Below are 17,733 nucleotides of genomic sequence, written 5' to 3'. Positions count from 1 at the left end.
TATTGTGAGGGTTTTAAGTGACCCCGACATACTGATTTTACTTTTAAAGTACAAAGTTAAAAAAACAAATATAAACGTACTCATGATAAGTACCCGTATATTTATTGCGATTAATAAATAATATGATTAAATTTTTATTTCGGAATTTAAAAAAAAAAATTGAACTATAGCATGTACATAAATAATGTTCATACTTTCGATCGTGCTAATGTTTTTGTCGGATCATAACCTGATTCATTCTTGTTCTTACAAATTAGTTCTCATTTTTAAGACGTTCCTGTAATTACCAGGTCCATTTATTGTTAGACACCTCTTTAATTGAATAAGGCATGTCGTACATCAAATCTAGTGGTCTCAACACCTCTCACCCAAACATCATATTTGGTATCATCCTGTTGTTCCGTGCACTGAACTTTGATGAATCCGCCCAAACTTTATATAAGTAATACGGTTTACAGCAATACATTTCGTTTTGTCAGTCATCAATCAGCAATTACAAATTGTTAATTGAAGAAGTATATAAAGGAACCTGTCCCTAAATCTCTAAAGATAATGAATACGTGCTGATATTTATCAAGTGTCTTCTAAAATGCAATAAATCATTTGCAATTTTTAAATGACTATGATGTTTGAATTCATAAATTTCCAACATGCAGGTATTTCATGTTATTTAGCATTATTTTGCTTTTTCAGTAACTTCACCATCACCTTCCCGGACCCATCTTAGCATTGTTTTTGTTTTGTTATTCTGTTGAACATTTACTGTGTCAATTTCTTTCTTTCATTTTAACTGATAACTGTATGACGTGCAGAAAATCATCCATCCAAATTATACATAAATTCAATAGACATTCATCCCCCAGTAATGCGCATTATGTAGACAGTGCATGTAGTTTATTGTAATATTGAAAATCTTCACCCCGAGCAATCATACGCCTTGCTTTACAATGTTTTTTCGAGGATCAAAAAATTTCAAAGTTACCCTCATCACCATGCAATATCTCCTTTATTATACTGAATGTTATATAGATAGCAAAACAGAAAAACTTATATTTGTTAGCATTTGATCAATCACTATCATCACTTGCATTTTTTCATATATCGATGCGGGTATTCGTGTTTATTAAAGACGTTCAAACGACGTCGTCTAACAATCTACGGCGAACCGGAAGCGCATGAATTTGATGTATGTCTATTTCTTTTAAAATATCACCCGTTATCAAGTACTGGTATATGTTGGTAGTTACTATCACCCTGTAGCGCGTGCTATCTTTTCTCAAAGTGTAACAATTTAGGTTTTTTTTTTTATATCAAATACCTCCCTACCAATCAGATTCGAGTATTTTACGACAGAGTATTATCAATTGCATTTAACATACATTAAGCGGAGAGTGCACATAAGTAATTTCAAACAGAAAAATACTAAATACATCTTTAAAGCAACAGAGATGATATGAATGATATGATATTTCTTATTTGAGTAGATTTCTATTTAGCATTTGCAACAGTGCGTGCTACGCATCAACACATGCTGGTGCCGTTTTTCGGGTATTTTGGGGGTCTGGAATATTTAGATGATTTTTCTGTACAAATATAGTTTAAAATCTTAGCGCTTCATTTTCGGCCCAGTTCTATTTCACAAGTATGTGCTTTATATGAAAAGAAATATTAGGAACATTCATTTTTTCTCATACACCAAAATGCCAACAGCTCAAAGGAGCACAAATTATACAATGTATGGTATTTCGTATACACTGAAGTGTTTAATACAGTGTGTCTAGGGAAATCGGGGTATTCAGCGCCACCCACTCTCACCACAGACGTGTTTAATTAGTGATGAATTAGGAAACATCAGGCTAATGAAACGTAACGACATTCTGTTGTTGTAAGAGTAACCTCAATTTGTGGTTCCAATAAAGCATATATAGACTTTTCAAATACAAGATATCCTGTTTTCCTTTGCACTACATTTCGCATAGACCCCAAACAATTCACTTGTGCAGTACACATTGTTCATGTAAAATGATGACTAGGTGGATTGTCAAACCACTTTACAACACTACAACACTTAGAATATTTTAATGACACGTATAATGTTTAATAATAATGAAATAAAAATTCATAAATCTATTGAATATTGAAGTATACACACAATATTTTTCTATCATTAGTATACATTTACCCACATAAGGAATGGATATATTTAACAATGAATACATGGCGATATTTAATCAGCATTTGCATTGTAGCCTTCGATGTTTCAATATCTCACGTTGATCTCCTATTAATGTAGTCTGTGAAAAAGGATCCTATGGCGCTAACTGTAGTCGTGGTTGTGGACATTGTAAAGGAAATGATACATGTGATCACGTGAATGGTTCTTGTCCTACACGAGAGTGCGAACCAGGGTGGAAGGAAACATCAGATCGAAAATGTGACCAAGGTTTGTGTTCGACATTTTGATGTGTTTATAATTTTAAGGAAAACAATATAATTTAACTGAAATTTCCTTTGCGGGTTAATTTTGAAACAGTTCGCATATATGGGAAATATTGGAAACCACTCTATATTAAAATTACAATATGTAGAACTGTTCCTACTGCCATTTCCCTTTTCAAATGAATTGGAATGTTTAGTACTTTTTGTCATATTATTATACATTGTTAAGTAAATGACGACAAACATCAGTGTACCTGCATCTTGATATTTTTCAATCATTATATCATTATATATCGGGATACTGTTATGAATGATTATTGTGCATGTATAGGGATTGGTTTCAACTACGTTAAAACATGTTGAACACAAACCGCAGAATTACTCTCAGTATCACTGTAATATCAAAGCATTTGAATTATCATTTTAGACTAGCACAGGTATCCATGTTGTTCAGAAATTCATTTCCGTCTCCGTAATCTATAGACTATATGTTAGTTATAAGGGAAATATTTTACAAATGCAACTCATGTGACATCATGATGTGACTTGAAATGTTAAGATATGTTCGCGGATTGATGGACATTTATAATGCGGTTTGTTTCTGGGGGAAATCATTGTATGTTATACAAAAAAATTACCATTGCTTTCCTATAAATTCAACTACTACATTGAATAATTTCTGAGACTTCAAAAGGTTTTACTCCTGAAAGATATAAGAATTATTGTGGTAGTGTAACTTGATATTGAGTGACAGTATGGTCTGAACTAAGGATGGCGAGTATATACTTAATGCTACAGAGATACTTGGAGATACCGAAACTATTTTGGAAATCATGTGTGACCTTGAGGTCTAGTCTGAAGGTATGAGGTATATATAGAGTGGCCTCGATGCAGATACAAAAGGTACTATGAAGGCTGTAATCGACCCTAAAACATTGATTTTACTTTAGAAATGCAAATTTTGAAGAAAAAAATTATATACCTGTAATATTTATATGTATTTTGGTATTCTAATAATGTGAACTATAGAATTTACATAGATAATTGTCATACTTTTTACAGTAGAATATTTTGGGATATATATAATTAAAATACGGATGTATATTTAATTGCTGTTATAAAATTTAGAAATTCATTTCAAAATTAAGGATTATCTCCCTCACGCATAGCTCTTATCCTTAGACGAATTTGACTCCACTTTTTTGGCACACTGTTTTTCTCCATAATATCTCTAATATTTCATTGTCATTTCGGATTTCAAACATTTCGGTTGAGCATCACTGAAGAGGCATTATTTGTCGAAATGCGCATCTGGTGCATCAAAATTGGTACCGTAAAAGTTTTACAATATAATTAAACTCTATTATCAAGCAGATCAGTAATAAATCGCATATATAGTGTACATATTTAAGAATCGTTTCTCGTCACCATTCAGAAAAATTAGAAGATATTAAAAACTATATTGAATATTGATAAAAGTAAATGTACATTGTGTTTTTATTAATAAGAATTTATTCTTATATAATGAATGAAAGAGCAGTTTTAATAACTGGTGATATTTAATAAGTGCATGGATTGGAGTCTATATGAAGTATGTTGGAGAGTGTCTAGTACCTCAGTCTCCTGCACATAATCATTGATGAATCAGTGTTTCAATCCTCTGATTACAGCATGTAATGGTTCTATATATCACATACAATTCCTATTATTGCAGCCTGTGCAAAAGGATTTTATGGCGCTAACTGTAGTCGTGGCTGTGGACATTGTAAAGGAAAGGCTACATGTGATCACGTGAATGGTTCTTGTCCTTCACGAGAGTGTGAACCAGGATGGAAGCAAACATCAAATAGGAAATGTAACAAAGGTTTGTTCCCAGTATTTTCATATTATGGTTTGAAACAAAATATCGGTATCTAAATGACATATTATTTCACCTTAATGTTTCATGTGTTGGAAATATGTTGCAAAACAGATTTATGGAAGATGCATATGTTTTCCATTTATCTTGTTACAACGACAATCATCTCTTGTATTTGGTGTTCATTTAATTTATACAAGTAATCGGTGAGTGCCAGTTTTATATGTATTCTATTGGTTTTCAATGATTCTCATCAACTTTATTCATTAGGATACTGCTATAAATGCTAAATGTGAATGTTTATGGATCACTATTAATTGCATTACGAAAGTATTGAACACAACCCACATATTGTCATGATGTGAGGTGAGATACTAAGTTATTCTGGTTGATAAGCATATGTGATACAGTTTGGTTCTGGTGAAAATCATTGATGACAGTTATTGAGAATATATATATATATATATATATATATATATATATATATATATATATATATTGCTTATATGATTTATGAGATGGATCACTATTCGTTATTTTCACCTTTCATAAGTGTATATTGTTTTCTTACAAATTCCACGACTACATGGAATAAATTCTGAGATTTAAAACAACGGAGTTCCTGAAAGATGTAATTTCTGAGTATTAGTGAGGATATTATTTGAATACTCTAAGTACATATTAGGTGACTCTGGGGTTTGTAGTGAGGTTAGTAAGTATTATAGTTAATGGTGCAGAGGTAGATACCGAGAATACTGAGGGAAACCCTACGTGACTTTGAGGTCAAGTCTACGGGTATGAAGTATATATTGAGTGGCTTTGAAGTAGATGCTAAAAGTATTGTGAAGGCTGCAAGTGACATTGAAACATTAATTTATCATTAGAAATGGAAAGTTTGTACAAATATCTAAAGTATGTTATCTACCTATATATGGATTGCGACAGGTAGAAAACATAATTTAAAATGTATTCTGGAAAACGAAAAAAAAAATGAACTGTAGCACGTTTCTAAATTTCATACTTTTTTCAATAGACTAATTTTAGTCTGTACATGTTTAAGGATGGTTTCTTGTCACAATTCAGAAATAAATAGAAGACATACAAAAATATATATGATATTGTTATATCCACATACTTTAAATTCACTTATGAAAGATGAAGATGAAGGAAAGTCATCAATTCCATACCTCCTATAATGGATAATGAGAGAAACTTAGAAAAACACGGATCTCTGGATATACCGGGGGTAGGACCAGATGCCGAAGAGGTGTAAACATCTCTGCCGAAAGGACACAGCCGCCATGATCCCTATATCTTTTAATATCAGAAAATTGGACTAATCCGTAGTTAAATCAGTGTGCCAATAACGGCCTAACAATCGGTATGAAACACGTCAAACAACATTTGATCCAATAAAGGAACAATTCTAAATCATGGAAATATTTAATCAGTGCATTTTGCATGAAATGGAGTCTAGACAGATCATGTTGGGGAGTAGCTAGGACTTAGCTATTCTGCAATAATCATTGATAAATCAATATTTCACTCCTATGATTGTAGCCTTTAGTAATTAAATGTCTGACATTCATCTCCTGTTATCGTAGCCTGTGCAAAAGGATCTTACGGCACTAACTGTAGTCGTGATTGTGGACATTGTAAAGGAAAGACTAAATGTGATCACGTGAACGGTTCTTGTGCTTCACGAGAGTGTAAACCAGGATGGAAACAAACGTCAGATTTGAGATGTGATCAATGTAAGTGTTTGATGTTTTTAATATTTTGATGATTTGAAACAAAATATTGGTTTCTAATTGACATTTCCATCCAGCTTAATATTCCACGTGTAGGGGAATATTTTACAAAAACAGATTCATTAAAAATTGAAGTATGCTGTCAATATTTTATCATGTTACAATACTGCCATTATTTGTATTTAGTTGTCATCATTTATACACGTAAACGGCGAGTGGTGCAAGTTTTACAGACATCCCGTTACGATACCGCCATTATTTGTTGTTGATTGTTATCTAATTTACACACGTATAATGCCAATGGTACCAATTTTACCGGCATCTTATTGATTTCCAATGATTGTAACATACAATTTTATATATCAGGATACTGATATCAATGCTGAGTGTGTATGTGTGGAGATCAGTATTAACAACATTACAAACCTGTTGAACACCTCCCATAGCATTATCCTCTGCAGCAGTATGATAGCCACTGATTTAAATTATCATTTTTTGGACAAGTATATGTACAGGTATCAATGCTGTCATGAGATTAAATTTCTTCTCTTGTAATATGTAGAACATTTGGGTTGGTTATGAGCTACACTTCTTGGAAAATCTTCTTCCATACTCTCAGACACGTGTGAGGAAAAACTAATTACATGTCTATAATGTAAATAAAGCTTTCTACTTAAATTATTAAAATCATGACTTCTTGGTTTTTGATTCAGGCGTTAGGTTGGGGCCACTATATTGAGCATGTATTGAATATCAGAAAAAGTTTCTCTACTCTCAGACATGAAACGATCAGAGATTCACAACTTAGGTTGAGACCAATATGGCCATATAATGTGATCTCTTAAATCTTATAATATCTCTCTTCCGACAAATGTATAATAAAAACTTAAATACATATTCATTATGTCCGTGAGGATCTCTATCTAAGTTGTAAAACTCATGGCACATGGTACAAAGGTTTAGACTCTAGGTTGGGGTCAATATGGCCATACACAGTTTAAAGTCATTAAATATTAGAAAAAATCCTTTTCTTTAACTCCAAAGTAGTAGAAGATAAACTGAAATCAGTGTGCAGTGGTCTAGATGTTAGAACGTTCGCCCCACATGCGGGAGGCCGGCGTTCGAATCATGACCGCAACAGACTTAAGTCGTTAAAAGAGGTAGCGAAAGTTCCATCGCCAAACGCTCGGCATCAGGCGTGAATGTCACGGGTCCTCGGAGATGATCTTAAAAATGAATACTCCGTTTCACAGTGGGTGTGACACGCTAACGAACCTTCAATGTTCAATGGCAGTAAGCGCCAGGCAATGGCCTAAATCTGAAGCTCTTCCGCAGTCTTGGTGACGTATCCATATGATTGAAGAATTCTCGAGAGTGACGTTAATCAAGAGAGAATCAATCAATCAATCAATCATTCTTATGATGTCCATTATGCTTATATATGACTAAAAGTGTTAATGAAAATCCTTCTCTCTACTTTTGCAGCAGAAATATCCTTTAATGTTACATAATGTGACAATTATTTTTGTGCAGAATGATTATGACAATATCTATGGCCATTCAAAAATTATGAAGGTGAAGGTCAGTTGATAAAAGTGTGCAATGAGTTTGAAGACAAGAACAGAATGTTTATGTTGTGGGCCTAGCAATGCTTATAGCTTTGATATATCCATTTTCTCGCAGTTTATCTGGGTCTCTGTTAAACTGAAGTGAGGGAAAACAATATACTGAAGTTTTCTTTACACGTGATCAATCGATTACGATTTTCATCAAATTAATATCAATATAATGTAACTGGTTGGAACTGACAGAAAGTATTCTTAGTATCTTTAGACGGAGGCTTTCACCTTCCCATGTTCTGCTCTCGCAATCGATTTGTTTACACTAAATCAAGTACAGCTAGATGGTGTCCAACGTATATAAAATTATGTACTACAAGTTCACTGTAAGACTGAAAGACTTAAATAAAGCCTCGTTCTAAAACCAGAGTATTTTGTTTATAGATTACGACTTAAAGAATTCAGAAGATACAGATTATCACAGTAAAATTTTGTTTTCTACAGCTTGCGATGATCAAATGTATGGAAAAAACTGCATGAAATATTGTAGTGGTAACTGCGCCGAAAATGAATCATGTCATAAAACAGATGGTCAGTGTCCCGGTGGGTGTGCAGACGGTTGGAGGGGAAAGAGATGTTCCAGAGGTAACTTGAAGGTGTCTGGACAGTAAGATGTGCTCTTCATGTTTGAATTTCATTTTAAAGGGCAATTATCAAAATGATGTATTATGTTATATGTCCATTATACAGTATTAGAATATGTCATGGGCGTCATAGTGCTTTAATGTAAAGCTCAAAATTAACATTGGTAATAAATATGACCAATTTTCAACCATATTTTATAGTCCAAATTTGAATTGGCGATGCAATGGTTCAACGGGGGATCACATTGACTACTACCACTTAAATACTATAGATGTTTAAATCCTGTTACAGCATAGATATTTGCTAAAACAAATACAGGATGCAATTACTTTGACAAAATATTAAAAGCGTGAGTCTTTGCCATTAAATACCTCGCATTAACTAGTACATTTGACAGGATTTTGTCACAAGTTTTAGATTTGATTGTGTCCATTGTTATATGATTGCATAATATTTGACTTGATACCGTACACTGTATATATAAAATGAACACACCGTGAAATATACATTCTACATTTCTTGTTTTAAATCCACATGGAAAGATGGACGTGATGCTAAATATTCATTGTAGTCTGGAATGTGTCAACATCAGGTTCATGGTAATCATGATAAGGTCAAAGTAATTAATCCACAGATTCTAAAGTTACAATACAGTGAAATAGTTCAGAAACTTCCGAGTCCATCGAAAAAAGTTCCTTATAATTACACTCAGTTATATCCAATAAAAATATTCAGTATTTACTTTTTGCGAACTAATCATCACTTCAGATTTAGTGGGAATTCATCATAAGGATGTTTTATTAGTGTGGTTTAGTGTTATGATAAGTAATAATTACATTAGGTTTAGCAGAAGTAATAAATATGGCAGAAATTGTCCGTTATTGAAAAATCATTACCCGTTAAAAAAAATCATGCTTACCACATCGGTCCACTATCATAACGTTTCTCCTAAATTTACAAAGAATTGTATAGGAAAGGTATCTAGTTGTCCATCCTTTTTCAACTAAACATGTTTCAAACATACGTTCTTTGATATAGAAGATGCTATATTTAAAGGTCGTAAAAATGATCCTTTACTACTCAAGAAAATCTAGTCCAAGTCACATATATCACAATTTTTCTTTTCACCTCTATGTTTTAATACTTAGATAAGTGTGTATATGATAACATACAAATGAGCAGTTTAATAATACAGTATATATGACTCTTTTTGCCGGTCTACACTTGCAGACAGTTTTGTCCCGTTTCAAGTGCGCCTTCACATAGTTGTGTTAAAAAAAGATAGGACAGAAAACAGTTTTTCCAAGTCTTAAATATTCCATTAACAAAATGTGCAATAGGGTCAAAAATAAAAAAGGGGCTAGCATTTTCCAGTATACAATTATTTTAATATACAGTTATTAACTGGGTCCGAGGGCAAGAACTGTTTTGTTTTACCTGAGAATGGATTTGTTGCCTAACACCCCAACATATCCGTTAAGAGGGTTAAACAAAACAGATGTCATCCGAGGACACAGTCTAAGACTGGTTTGTTATACGCTTTTAATCTTAGATTGCTTTTACTAGATGCACATGGTTTGTTGACTTGAACTTTTAACAACTCAGTGCGAAAATTTTATCAACGAATCTACTGATGTAAAAGTTATCATAATGATAATCAATCATGACATTTTCCGTGTTTCTTTTCTGCCTCACATTTGATAAATGCTGCATTTCATCATCTGTCAAATCAGTGACCCTCACCATTACGATATCAAAGCAGCAGGCCGAGAATCACGTGACTTGAGTAGCCAACAGAACCGGAGCAGAATTCTGCCCGGTCAACAGTTCGTAAACTGTTGACCGGTCAATAGATCACGAGCATGGGAATTTATTTAACTGTTAGATCTGAACTGTATTAGTTTTATGCCTGTCATACAAGAAGAAACTAATATGTATAACAGTGAAATTTATTGACTTTTCTATAAGGGTTTTCACTTTTTGCAGAGAAACCGGGGGTGACTGTAAGCTATTTCTCCGTCTGTCTATCCCTTTCAATCGGACTGCCTGAATTGGTTTTCCGCACATTTTTCTGAATGCTTTGCCTATGGTTTGTGGTTTACTATAGTAACTGTATGGATCATTGTAGCCCTTAAGAAAGGGTTTCACGGAACACACTGATCACCTTAAGATCTAAGTAATCAAAATTTTGACTTAAGTCTACACTGAGTTTATCGTCTTTGGCCCACATCAAAATTTGTATGAGCAATAAGATAGTTAAATGGGGAATGGGTGATCAAATTGATGTGCTATGTTAGAATTGCTGGATTTTTTATCCACGATTCCAATATTTTGATAAAACACTAAAAGTGCGAGTATTGTCAACTTTTTGTTATAATCACATTGTAACCAAGTGAAGCTATTGAAGACCTCGCATTAAATAGTACATCTAACCGTGGATGTTCACAAAATCTTAGATTTGATTATGTCCATTGTTAAATGGTTATACCATATTTCCTTTGATATCATACACTATATACACTGATACATCATGAAATACAGATTCTACTTTTCGTATTAATCCACGTACAAAGACGGACGTAATGCTATAGATTAATTAAAACTTGAAATGTTTCAAAGTAATATTCATGGAAGTAACGAGTCCGTATCTTCTAAAGTTCCAATTCGGTGAGAAAGCAATCAAGGGAAAAGGAAATAATTGACGGTATCACTTCTCAACATACGTTTAATAAAAATTTTAAATACAGAAAAACACGACTATAGCGAACCTCCAGGGCCAACGAAAAACTTGGTTTTGACCAAACTTCGTCTAATCCAATAAAATGTTCGGTATTTTCCTCTCATAAGGGAACACATACCTCCTTGGTGTAAGCGTGAATTCATTATAAGCGTGACCACTATAAGCTTGTTTTATTGTTATAATAAGTCACAATTACATTATGTTTAGCAATTGTAATATACATATGACAAGGATTGTCCATTAATGAAAAATTAAGAACCGTTATTGAAAGAAACCATGCTTACAAAATCAAACTAGCCCAAGTCTACTATATCACGAGTCTTATTTCCATATTCGTTCTACTTTATAACATGCATAAAACTGTACACATGATAATTTTCCAGATTTTCGTAATGCTTTATTGTTCGAGTTGTCGTTCGCGCCAAAACTTACTTGGTCTTAATCTAACATTAATGAATACTAAGGATGACAACGATTAGCTGGTTAACCCATTGTACGGTGAAAAAACTGCTACTCGGTTAGAAAATCTGTAACCGATTAATCAGAGTTTATTTGTTGTTAACAAATATTGTCATACAGTGTGTTAGAATTCCATTGGGCACGAACTGTGCTCCTTTGTTAGCTGACCTGTTTTATATTCATATAAAGAAGAATGTATTCAAAAACATCTACGTGAGAAGAAATAATATCTTGTTGTGGCCTTCAATTTTACATTTAGATATATTGACGACGTATAATCTATTAACAATGATAATTTTAATTCAAATTTCAACTATATATACCCCTGTGAATTCGAAATAAAAGACACCACAGAGTCGTCTACTTCTGCTTCATACTTAGATATTTTATTGAAAATAGATATTAACGGCAAACTAACAACTCAACTTTATGACAAACGGAATGATTTCAGCTTCTCCATCGTCAACTTACCATATTTGTATCGCAATACTCCATTATAACCTGCATAGGTTGTTTATGTATCTCAACTGATTCGATACACAAGAGCTTGTTCTGCGTATGGCAATTTTTTAAATCGAGACAGACTACTGACAAACAATTTGATCGTGCTTGGGTTTCAACAGTCTCGTTTAAAGTCATCATTTCGCACATTCTACGGTCGTTTTAACAATATAGTTTGCAAACACAACCCATTAGTGGTTGACATGTTTGATACCGATTGTTAGACCATTCCTGACACACTGATTTTGACTACGGATATCTCAGTTTACTTGATCAAGATATAGGGCACACGGCGGCTGTTACCGGTCGACATGGGATGCTTATGCCTCCTAGGCACCTGATTCCACCTATATATATGGGTATATGTTTGTCCAACTCTCTATTTTTTATTGCTTATATGAATTATGGGATTGATCATTGTCCATTATCTTCATTCATCGACAACGTTTTATCTTTTAACAATAATCATTTTCATGCATACATGTACGTTAAATCAATACATCTCAGTGAACTCGAAATAAAATACACCACATAATCTTCCACATCTGCTCCATACTTAAATATTCTATTGAACATACATGTTAGCGGTGAACTAACAAATGTACGTTACAACAAACGGGATAATTGCTGCTCCTCCATGATCAAACTTGATATAATTAAGTCGCATTAGTCTATTATAAGTTGTATATGAAGTTTATATCTCTCAACCAATTAGATATCACACACAGACACATACATGCACACCCAAACACACACATTTTGGTGGTTCAAATAGATAGTTACTCAGAGCGATCTCTCCACGTACAAGTGATTTTTGTCAACCTGAACGTATAAAAAACAAATGAACAATTTGTCTAATTTCTGAGAGATTTTCACTGACGCGGTATTTGGATCGTTTGAACGTGTTTATTGTTTTGGAAAATCACTTATATCCACGATAAGTGTTGGTGGTGACGTCATACTGTAGTTGTACATAGCGCCGTGCTGTCAATACTTAACAACAAAATAGAGTTTCAGTTTGATTTGATAATAGCTTTCAACAATTGTTTCTGTTTTCATATGTAAAGCTTTACTGTAACTTTAAAAAATCATTAACAATGTTGAGAAAAGATGAATGAATGTCGTCACGCAAGCAGCATGTATATATATATATATATATATATATATATATATATATATATATATATATTAAAAGACATAGAATAAACAGTACACAAAGTTAAAAATTTAACGCAAGCGCTTTCATTTTATAATCCTCAGGCGTTACATTTTAAAATTTACTGTTTATTCTATTTCTTTTAATATTTTATACCGGACACTGTGATTTTTTTTTAAAAACACAATTTGGATATATATATATATATATATATATATATATATATATATATATATATATGCTGATGTCTAGATTGATAACGAGTTTAAGTGACTAGTATTAGCTTACTTTCCTTCGTGTTGAATCACAGCTGAATCACTATTGATATCAAACTTATAACATTGCAGACTGCCATAAAATAAATTTCATACAAATGTGATCCATGAATATGATGAATAAAAGTTCCCCATTTGCTTTAGGCATACTGTTCTATACAATATATGGTTGGATGGGGGTATATACACCTCGTGATTAAAAGAAATCAATGCTGTTTTCGTTTTCGTTGACGGGCACAACAATGAATCTGGTATTCTTATCATTGTAGAATGCAAAAAAGGATACTACGGTAGAAATTGTAGCCAGGAATGTGGACATTGTGCAGGAAACAAAACATGCAATCCCGTGAACGGTTCCTGTCCTGGTTCTTGTCAACCAGGATGGCAGCAAACACCTGATCAGAAATGCAACCGGGGTATTTTTCGAAGATTCTATCATATCTTTATATTTAAAATTAAAACCTGTATTTCAGATGCAATTCATTTAAACTCGTAAAGTATTTATACTGCAATATATGTGGTATATACATGTGACGTTTATCTCGCAAGAAATATAACAGTATGTACTGTTGGATGGGCAATTTTGCAATGCAATGAATCTAGGAGCTCAATCACTACTGTGTCCATAACCATTGATACTCATATTTTAATCCATTAACGATGGAATGGATTCTCGTCAAGATGAGCAATGCTCAGAATCCTTTTCGAATTTTTAATTACAGTGCAGTCAAAGTGAATTCCGTAATTATCGCAAAATTTCACGGTGTAAATTCCCTTTCGGTTTTGCACTGGCACATTATGTAAAACAGCTCAACTTCAAATTGTTGGTGGTATTTGAATTTTATTTCTCAGATACAGGATAATTTGAGTCTCTCGAGAAATGAGTTATCATCCTAATGAAATCAACCACGAAATATTCATTAATTAAAGAAAGTTGTACATTTGAAGGTGTTTTTTTTTTTATTTATGAAACAAGACAAAACATGTACAAATATACAAAACAAATGAAATACATGTATAAGATACAATGTGTATAAGATATGGTTATTATTTTACCATGAAATCAAGACAGATACAGTACAATTGTAGTTAATAATTTACATCAGCAGAATTTCAAGTGAAGGAATAATATTGCGTATAAAACATATTTGGCAGCGTGTGTATAATAAACATAAGTTTTCTTTTTCAAAAACGCCAGGCTGCCACAATGAATCCACACATATCAATTTGAAGTTGATGTAAAAACCTGCTAAAATTCACTATTGACAATATATTCGTAGTTTATGGTCGTCAGGTCTTCAAACAGTCCGTTGTAATTCCCATGGACACGAATTGTGCTCATTTATTAGCTGACCAGTTTCTATATTATTACAAGGCAAAATTTATTTAGTTGCTTCTACATCGGAAGAAAAAAATATCTTGCCGTAGCCTTCAATTCGACATTTAGATATATCGATAATGTTATATTTATTAACGATGATCATTTTCATTCATACATGGTCAAATCGATATATCCAGTGAACTCGAAATAAGGGACACCACATAATCTTCCAAATATGCCCCTTACTTAAATATTCTATTGAACATATCTGACAATTGTAAACAAGCAAATGGACTATACAACAAACGGGGTAATTTCAACTCCTCCATCATCAATCTTGACATATTTATGTCGCAATATTCCATTATCATCTGCATATGGTGTTTATATCTCTGAACTGATTATATATCACACGAACACACACATACACTCACCCACATACATACACACGCACGCACACACTCACTCACTCACCCACACATACTGGTAGTTCAAATAAATAGTTACATTCCTTTGCCGAACGATCTCTCAACACCTATGTGATTTTTTTCCGAAATGAACGTAAAACAGCAGATGAATAATTAGTCTAATTCCCAGGAGATATCCGCTGACGCGGTAATTGAATCGTTTGAACTTGTTTATTGTTTTAGGCCACCATTCATATCCACAATAAGTTTATGTTGACGCCATACTGTAGTTGTACATTGCGCTGTATTTTTAATGCTTGACAAAATAGTGTTTTCAATTTGATTTATTAATTGCTTTCAATAATGTTTTATATTTTCTTATGTAAAACTTTACAGTTACTTTAAAAAAGCATTAACGATGTTGAGAAATGAGAATGAATGTCGTCACACAAGTAGATATACACGTATATAGTGATGTGTAAACTAATAAGGAGTTAGAGTATTTGCTTACATCACTTCGTGTGGAATCACAGCTGAATTAAACTTGTATCATTGTAGTCTGCAAACAATGATTTTACTGCAGACATTATAGTCAGCAATTGTTCTAGATAATGTGTGGTTGGGTGGGGTGTATACACATTATAGTCAGGAATTGTTCTAGATAATGTGTGGGTGGGTGGGGGTATATACACATTATAGTCAGGAATTGTTCTAGATAATGTGTGGGTGGGTGGGAGTGTATACACATTATAGTCAGGAATTGTTCTAGATAATGTGTGGTTGGGTGGGGGTGTATACACATTATAGTCAGGAATTGTTCTAGATAATGTGTGGGTGGGTGGGGGTGTATACCCATTGTAGTCATGAATTGTTCTAGATAATGGGTGGTTGGGTGGGGGTGTATACACATTATAGTCAGGTATTGTTCTAGATAATGTGTGGGTGGGTGGGGGTATATACACATTATGGTTATAAAGTCAATGGTGCATTCGTTTTTGTCGACGGACACATCGATGAACCTGATATTCTTATTGTAGAATGCAAACAAAGATTCTACGGCAGAAATTGTAGCCAGAAATGTGGATATTGCGCAGGAAACAAAACATGCAATCATGTGAATGGTTCCTGTCCTGGATCTTGTCAACCAGGATGGCAGGAAACGTCTGATCAGAAATGTAACCGAGGTATCTTTCGAGTATTCTATCATATCTATTCATTTTAAAACCAAACCTGTATTTCATTTGAAATTCATTAAGAAATCTTAATGTGGAATGTGTGTATACTGCAATACCTACATGTATGGTATCTGCGCAGTATCTTTACCTCGCAAGAAAACAATGCGTGTTTTAAATGTTGAAAAACATTTCCAATGCATTGAACGTAAGAGCTCAGACTGTGCCCATATCCATGGAAAGTTATTTTTCATGTCTGGATCCACATACGACAGAGTGGATATGTTTTTTATTTTTCTAACAAGAGCGTGTTCCGTTATTAAATCGAAACAGGCTACTGACAGATACGTTGGTGTTACAGTGGTTTGAAGTCTCGTTTTAGTCAAAATGCTGTGGTTGTTATAGCAATCTAATATACCCATACAGCCTGTCATTGGGTCAAATGTTGTCCACAATGTTTCATGTTCTTAATTAACACACTGGTTTTGACTACAGATTGCTCTGTTTAACTGACCATGAATTAGGGCTCCTTATATTCACCTTCACAAAAATGAATATCCTAACCTTTTTTCTTGTGATTTTGTGGTTAGTTGTAGATTAAAATGTCTACCATGCATCAGTAATCACAAAATAACTCGCTCAATAACGTGTCTTTAACACTCGTACTCCGGTGTTGTCCTAATGATGAGGACACACCGGTGAAAACCGACACTATTGGCGGAAAATGTTTGATGTGTTGAAAAAGAAATAAAGTGCCTCAAAGGAGATGAAAAATGTTGAAACGGGCCATGAATATATCTGGTAAAGAGAAGGAAAACTCTACAAGAAAATTACAATGTAGATCCTGTCCGGAAACAAGTTTTCCAGAAACATATTTGCTTATAGAGATATCACACCGCAGCGGTGGTCTAGAGATTAGAGCGTTCGCCCCGCATGTGGAAGGCCGTGGTTCGAATCCCGGCAGCGACAAACTTAAGTCGCTAAAACAGGTAGTTACAGTTCCATCGCCAAACGCTCAGCATCAGGTGTAAATGTCTTGGATCCTCGGACATGACCTTCAAAACGGATATCTCGTGTCACAGTAGGTGTGACACGCTAAAGAACCCTCACTGTTCAATGGCCGTAAGCGCCGATCAAAGGACTAACTTTGAAGCCCTTCACCTGTTTTGTGACGTCTTCATATGAGTAAAAAATTATCCAAAGAGACGTTAAGCAAGGTACAATCAATCAATCTAGAGATGTCACTAGCTGTAGAGGAAATACTACAAATTCAAACATATCCCTAGCGTTCATGGTCGTACAAACGATATTTCCCAAACGTGGCAACGTACACCGCAAAACGGGAAATCTACTTCAAAGGTCATCCTAAAAACACACTACACTGACTTCTAAATGCGAGCGTAAGACTGTTACGTATGTTTTCGTCTTGTATTTGACGAAGTTATGGTAC

At 33.8% G+C, this 17,733-nt stretch overlaps 1 protein-coding gene across 6 annotated transcripts in view; it reads left to right on the top strand.

Moving 5' to 3' along the window:
• The window catches only part of LOC125661168 (multiple epidermal growth factor-like domains protein 6), a 115,958-nt gene that overhangs the window by 32,150 nt on the left and 66,075 nt on the right, over window positions 1-17,733 (top strand). For 4 of the 6 annotated variants that reach the window (XM_056147155.1, XM_056147153.1, XM_056147152.1 and 1 more), the window contains 6 exons: window positions 2,294-2,443; window positions 4,154-4,303; window positions 5,902-6,051; window positions 8,112-8,252; window positions 13,653-13,799; window positions 16,149-16,295. In XM_056147155.1, coding sequence (XP_056003130.1) covers window positions 2,294-2,443; window positions 4,154-4,303; window positions 5,902-6,051; window positions 8,112-8,252; window positions 13,653-13,799; window positions 16,149-16,295 — 885 coding nt within the window. The remainder of the gene's footprint in view (window positions 1-2,293; window positions 2,444-4,153; window positions 4,304-5,901; window positions 6,052-8,111; window positions 8,253-13,652; window positions 13,800-16,148; window positions 16,296-17,733) is intronic. The other 2 variants (XM_056147154.1, XM_056147156.1) reach the window with 2 other exon arrangements.

This window comes from Ostrea edulis, chromosome 8 (assembly GCF_947568905.1).
Source record: "Ostrea edulis chromosome 8, xbOstEdul1.1, whole genome shotgun sequence".
Classification (NCBI taxonomy): domain Eukaryota; kingdom Metazoa; phylum Mollusca; class Bivalvia; order Ostreida; family Ostreidae; genus Ostrea; species Ostrea edulis.
Note: the sequence above shows the minus strand (reverse complement) of the source record. Positions and strands in the feature narration are given on the sequence as shown.